Genomic DNA, 6,642 nt, shown 5'->3' with positions numbered 1-6,642 from the left:
GTAGACCAGGCTGGTCTCGAACTCACAGAGATCCGCCTGCCTCTGCCTCCCGAGTGCTGGGATTAAAGGCGTGCGCCACCACCGCCCGGCCCTCTTTTAGTTTTTTAAGCTAAAAAAAAAAAATTCCTATTTTCTGTTTTCTGTATTTATGAAGAAAAAGACAGAAAAAAAATACTGAGCCTGTGGTGGTTAATATCAAATAGTCAGTTTGACCAGTTCTAGAATCATCTAGAGATAAACTTGTGAACTTGACTGTGAAAAAAGAATCACAGCTTCTGAGTTAAACAAGTGCCGCATAAACAAAACTCACACACCTGAAAATGATACTCTCCAACACTACCAGGCATTGCAGCATTAGTCCTTTTATATATCCTCTTTTGTTTTGAGCCCCACCCCCAGATATGGGCTCTCAGCTCTTCATCTATCCTTCTAATGTTTAAATGAGGCCAGCTAGACATAACTTTTGAATATGTAATCCCTTGATTGAAGACATTGAACCCCACATCTAGGCCTCCAAATTTCTCTCTTCCTCCTGTTTTGGCTTTCTGATTCAGGTGCTTAGGTAACCAATGGCTCAAAATTGTTATTTGGTGGAGAATGACCTTGAACTCCTCAACCTTTTTATTCTCCTTCCCAGGTATTAGGATCACAGGCTTGTACAACTCCATATGGTTTGTGAAAGTTTTCTCAGGTTCATTTGGAACGAAATCGAAGGTTATGTCAAATGACAATATTTACAAGACACTCTTGAGGTATTCCTGTGATACACTCCGTGATTATGTATGTCATTTATACATCAGATTTCATTAGAGAAAAACAGTTAAGTGAGTTTAGCCCAAGTTGTCAAATTCAGAGAGTTCTAACAGCCAAGAGCTACTCCCCCCCATCCTGCCTATGCACAACACCATGTGCAGGTGAAAAACTACACTTCCCAGGAACCTCGCCCCAGTGAGGCGCAAGGCAAGATGGGAAGGGCTGCTGGGTGAACAACCGTCCTATTGGTGCGTAACCCAAAAGGCCGCCTAAGCTAGCGAGCGATTGGTAGGATTTTGTCGACGCTCGCTGATTTGAGTTGTTTTTCGGTTGCTTTGTCGGATGCCAAGGATTAGTGTTTGGTGAGTGTGGATTTGGGGATAAAGGTGAAGGGATTTTAGGACAGACGTCGGGAAGAAAGAAAACCTGATGGGATAAAAGCGTTCGTAATCAGTGCGGAAAGGAGCAACAGAAGACTAAACCTGGGCTCCTTAGGTGACTTGGGGACCAGCCATGGAAAGTTTGTCTGCTAAAGGAGAGGTCTCTGGGACGCGGAGAGCTTTAATAACAAGGGGGCTAAGATCTGGTCAAAAACTGAGTGAATTTGCGGGAGAACAGCATCCAGACGTCCTGGAGACAGATTGAGTTCCGGCTTCCCTTCCCTCCCGCTTCAGTAAGCTTCGATTTCCTCGTTTGTAAAATAAAAGATAATAGCAGTACTTCAGAAAGTAGTTTGCGAGTAAATGCAACATTTTTCGGGACAGGTTTGTGGCCAGTACGTAGAGTGTTTGCTTAGCGTGACCGTGGCCTTGAATTCGACCTCTTACACCTCCAAAAAAGAAACCCACTAAAAAAAAAAAAAAAAAAAAAAAAAAAAAAAAAAAAAAAAAAAACCCAAAATTTTTTTTTTTTTTTTTTTTTTAGTTTTTCGAGACAGGGTTTCTCTGTAGCTTTGGAGCCTGTCCTGGCACTAGCTCTTGTAGACCAGGCTGCCCTAGAACTCACAGAGATTCGCCTGCCTCTGCCTCCCGAGTGCTGGGATTAAAGGCCTGCGCCACCACCGCCCGGCCATAGTAGAACTTTAAATACAACCACTTTTCAGTGAAAACATTTGTTTTTGATTTTTTAAAAAGACTGATTTATTATGTATATGATTTTTTTTACCTGTGCATACCTGCATGCCAGAAGAGGACACATCTCATTATAGATGGTTGTGAGCCACCATGAGGTTGCCGGGAATTGAACTCTAGCCCTCTAGGAGGGCAACCAGTGCTCTTCACCTCTGAGCCATCTATCTCTCCAGCCCCTGTTTTTGACTTTTTGTTTATTTCTGCTTTTTGAGATGGGATCTTACTCTGCAGCCCAGATGGGCTTGGAATTAGCTATGTACACCAGACTGGTCTCATGGCAGTACTCCTGTCCAGGCAGCCTTCCAAGTGCTGAAGAACAAGTATATAAGCTGTGGTTGTTAGGTCATTCTGACAGATCATTTGTGTGTGTGTGTGTGATTCCAAGACAGGGTTTCTCTGTGTAACAGAGTCTTGGAACTCTCTTTGTGCACCAGACTGGCTTTAAACTCACCAGAGAGCTGCCTGCCTCTGCCTCCCAAGTGCTGGGATTAAAGGTGTGCACCGTAACTGCCCAGCTTGACAGATCATTTTGTGGGTTTTTGTTGTTGTTTATTTGAGACAAGGCCTTGCTCTGTAGCCTAGGCTTGCCTGGAACTTAACTTTATACTCTAGGCTGCTCTCAGTTTTTGGGCGATCTCCCCGCTGCTAGGTTTTACTGATACAAGCCACCACAGTTGACTTGCTAGATCATTTTGAGTGGAAAAAAGTCAGGAAAGAGATAAAGGAAATAGAATTTAAGATAAATTTTGTGTATAGATAGAGAATAGTCTTGGTTAAGTAAATTTACTAGAATTGCAGAGGAGATATACTTCAGATTCCAGGAAGCTCATGATCAGAAGCATAGAGCGAAGAACATTATGCGGGTCTGGCATGGTGTACAGGCTTTTAATCCCAGGTCTCAGGAGGCAGAGGCAGGCAGATCTCTATGCATTTTAGAACAACCTGGTTTACATAGTTCCAGGCCAGCCAAGGCTGCATAGTGAGATCCTGTCTCAAGAACAAACCAAAAAGAACATTTTGTAGAAATAGAATTTGTTTAGAGAAGGAGATAGAAATAAGTCAGGAGAGAGGTTTGAGTCTTAAATGTAGACAGTTCTGAATTCTAGGCTTTATTTAATGTTTAAGGCTGAGCAATTTACAAGTCTTTGTTTTCTCTTGACAAAGGATTATCTATCATCATGTAACTCTGGTTACTTAGGCTAGGTAGGAGAGTCAAGAAAAGGAGTGGCCTATCCTTCTCTTAAAATCATTAGACAGGGCCAGGAGAGATGCTTCAGTGCCTGAGAACACTCCTGCTCTTCCCAGGGACCTGGGTTGGCTTCCCAGCAGCCACGTGACAACTCACAATTGTCTGGCCTCCTAGGGCACCAGGCATACATCTACCTAGTGCACAGACATACATGCAGTCAAAACAGCCATAAAATTGAATAAAATAGATATATTTGAAAAAAATTACTAGAGCAGGTTACATATATATGGCTTAGCAGGTTAAGGTGCTTGCTGCTAGTCCTGACTACCTGCGCTTGATCCTGATAGCTGAGTCGTGGAGGAAGAAAGCTTACTCCTTAGGTTGCCCTCCAACCTACAGACACACACAGACAGACACACATACACAACATCTTGGCCTTTAATCCCAGTTGGGAGGCAGAGGCAGGCGGATCTCTTGAGTTCAAGGCCAGCCTGGCCTACAGAGAGAGTTCCAGGACAGCCAGGGCTACATAGCTAGATCCTTTGTTTCTTTCTTTCTTTTTTTAAAATTTATTTTTATTTTATGTCCATTAGTGTTTTGTCTACAGGTGTGTCTGTGTTAGGGTGTCAGGTCCCCTGGAACTGAAGTTACAGACATGTGTGAGCTGCCATGTGGGTGTTGGGAATTGGACCCAGGACCTCTAGAAGAGCAGTCAATGCTCTTAACCACTGAGCCATCTCTCCAACCCTGGCTAGATCCTTTCTCAAACCAACAAAATGAAAACAACAACAACAAAAATCCCACAAGGGTAAGACAGTTCAGCCGGCAAAGTGCCTGCCTTCCAAGCAGGAAGCCCAGGGGCTGGATCTTCAGCACCCGTGAAAAAGCCTTGCACAGCTGTTTATAATAGTAACCCCAGTTCAGGTCGACTGAAGAAGTGAGAGGGGAGGAGGGAAGGAAGCATTGGTGAATGTGCTTTTCTGAGAAAGGCAGATCCCCGAAACCTATTGGCTGGCTAGCCTATGTTAAAAGACCTTGTTTCAAATAATAATATGTGAACTCCAGATTCATTGAAAGACCTTGTTTCAAATAATGATGATGATGATGATGATGATGATGATGCTATAATAAGGCAGAGACTAGGGAGTTGGTTAAGTAGCTAAGATCCCTTGTTAATTTGTAGACAACCTCAGTTTGTTTCCCCACACCTATATGGTGACTTACAGCCCTCTATTAACTCTAGTTCCAAGACATGTGATACCCTTTTCTGACCTCTTCGGGCACCAAGCACCCATGTGCTGCACATACATATATACATACACACGTACAGAAATACATCCATACACATAAAAATAAGATAAATCTTATAAAAGTTTTGGGGGCTGAAGAGATGGCTCGGTGGTTAAGATCACTGACTGCTTTCCCAGGGGACCTGAGTTCAACTCCAGGCACCTACATGGTAGCTTACAGCTGTCTATAACTCCAGTTCCAGGGGACCTGACATCCATGGCAAAACACCAAGGTACATAAAAGAAAAAGAAATAAAAAATAAATATTTGAAAAAAGTTTTTTTTTCTTTAATTACAAGTTGGAGAAGCAGTTAATATACCTAGTGTTGGTCTAAATACTACATTCCCTTCGGGAGTCAAATACAGTAATGTTGAGGAGGGACCCAAGCTGTATAGCGCGTGTGTGTTGTGTGTGTGTATTTTTTTAAACTCTTCCTGGCCCTCATTATCAATTTTGTGTCTTTGATAGGTGCAAGTAAGGCAGAATGAACTTTACTCCGACACACACACCCGTCTGCAGAAAGTAAGATATTTGCTTGTTTTTAAGTTAACTAATCAATACTTCTGTAGGTTTCATCCAGTCAGTGTAGGAGCTCCAGGGACAGCATACTTCCTAAACCTCAGTTCTCTATTTTTTGTTTTGTTTTGTTTTTTGAGACAGGGTTTCTCTGTGTAGCTTTGGAGTCTGTCCTGGAACTAGCTCACTCCGTAGACCAGACTGGCCTTGAACTCTGCCTGCTGAGTGACGCATTTAAAGGCCTGCACCACCACCACCCAATTTTTTTTTTTTTTTTTTTTTTTTTTTTTTTGCTACATAAAGTGTAAATCCCACTATTTTTCCAAGGTGTTTTCTTCTGTCTTTATGAAGCCACGTCTTCACATGGGCTTTGGTGGAGGTCGTGGTGCAGCATGAGCGGTCTAAATCGTGGTGGGGGTGTTCTGTCCTTCCGAGCTTCCTGAGATAGATTCCTGACTACCTTGCTTGAATAGCACAGCTCACACAGTAATGCAGCTTTACCTAGAGTTTGGGGAGCACATAAGTGTTAAAGACACTTGCTTCGGGTACTTCCCTGATGGCAGCCGCCTCTACGAAGTTCCGAATGACGGACTTCTTAATGGCCTTGTCCTTGGGCACACACCAGGTGGGCGCAGTTAGTGCAGCGAATTGGTTGCACGTGGCCGTGGCCCTTTTTGGCACGACCGTTGTTTCTCCTTTTTTTGGTCACCTTGGAGCCAAGTCCCTAGTTCTCTATTCTTATTCTGAATCTAGAGTTTAAAATAGTTTAATAGGGGCTGGAGAGATGACTCAGAGGTTAAGAGCACTGGTTGCTCTTCCAGAGGTCCTGAGTTCAATTCCCAACAACCACATGTAATGAGATCTGGTGCCCTCTTCTGGCCTGCAGGCGTACATGCAGACAGAATGCTGTATACATAATAAATAAATCTTTAAAAAAATAAAATAAAATAAAATAGTTTTACAATGCTGGTGGCACACCTTTAATCCCAGGAGGCAGAGGATGGTGGGTCTCTTGAACTTGAGGCCAGCCTGGTTCCAGAACAGCAAGAGCTACTTGGAGAGACCCCGTCTCAATCAGAACAAAAACCTTGCCTCTCTGTGGAAATGCCAGGACTCATTGAGTGTGAGTGCTCTGAACTGCGGAGTCTTTTTATCCAGCCCCATATATTGTAAATTTTAGAATGCCAAACTAGATTGGTTTTCATAAGAGGATTTCTACCCAGTTTCTCTTTTGAATTAACTATTGTTTGTTTGCTTGGTTCTTTTTATGGGGAGGTGCTTGTTTTTAGATTTTCCTTTAGACAGAGTCACATTATGTGGCCCTGGCTGGCCTAGAACTTGCTACATTGATCAGGTTACAAGTGTTATATTTACAAGAGGATTTATTCCATGCTTTCTGATTTCACATAGAATAACAATTGCTTCCAAACGTGGTGCTGCTTCTGGCTTCAGTGAGCCCCATAGGTGGAAGAAAATGGCAGACTCAGTGGAGTCAACTCCGCTCCCTTCAATCGAGGATCGTCTGGCCGTCCTTTGCCCTTCGCAGGAGCTTCTGGAGTATTATCAGAAGAAGATGGCTAACTGTGAGGCAGAAAATGAGGAGCTGTTGAAGAAGTTAGACCTCTACAGAGAAGCCTGTGAAGGGCAGGTGAGAAGGGGGAGAGATTCCCACACAGGAGGATCCTGATCCTGGAGCCCACTGACCAAGCTTTGCTCAATTTCTGAGCTCACAGTTTTTTTTTTTGTTTTTTTTTTTTGGTTTTT

At 43.2% G+C, this 6,642-nt stretch overlaps 1 protein-coding gene across 1 annotated transcript in view; it reads left to right on the top strand.

Moving 5' to 3' along the window:
* The first annotated feature begins 1,098 nt into the window (after nucleotides 1-1,098).
* Ccdc77 (coiled-coil domain containing 77) overlaps nucleotides 1,099-6,642 on the top strand; it is a 32,433-nt gene continuing 26,889 nt past the window's right edge. Inside the window, exons 1-3 of the mRNA XM_013352898.2 lie at nucleotides 1,099-1,426; nucleotides 4,831-4,884; nucleotides 6,289-6,526. Of these exons, the coding sequence (XP_013208352.1) occupies nucleotides 4,847-4,884; nucleotides 6,289-6,526 (276 nt within the window). The 5' untranslated portion in view covers nucleotides 1,099-1,426; nucleotides 4,831-4,846. The remainder of the gene's footprint in view (nucleotides 1,427-4,830; nucleotides 4,885-6,288; nucleotides 6,527-6,642) is intronic.

This window comes from Microtus ochrogaster, unplaced genomic scaffold (genome assembly GCF_000317375.1).
Source record: "Microtus ochrogaster isolate Prairie Vole_2 unplaced genomic scaffold, MicOch1.0 UNK1, whole genome shotgun sequence".
In the NCBI taxonomy this organism is placed as follows: Eukaryota; Metazoa; Chordata; class Mammalia; order Rodentia; family Cricetidae; genus Microtus; species Microtus ochrogaster.
This window is presented reverse-complemented; position numbering and strand designations above follow the sequence as displayed.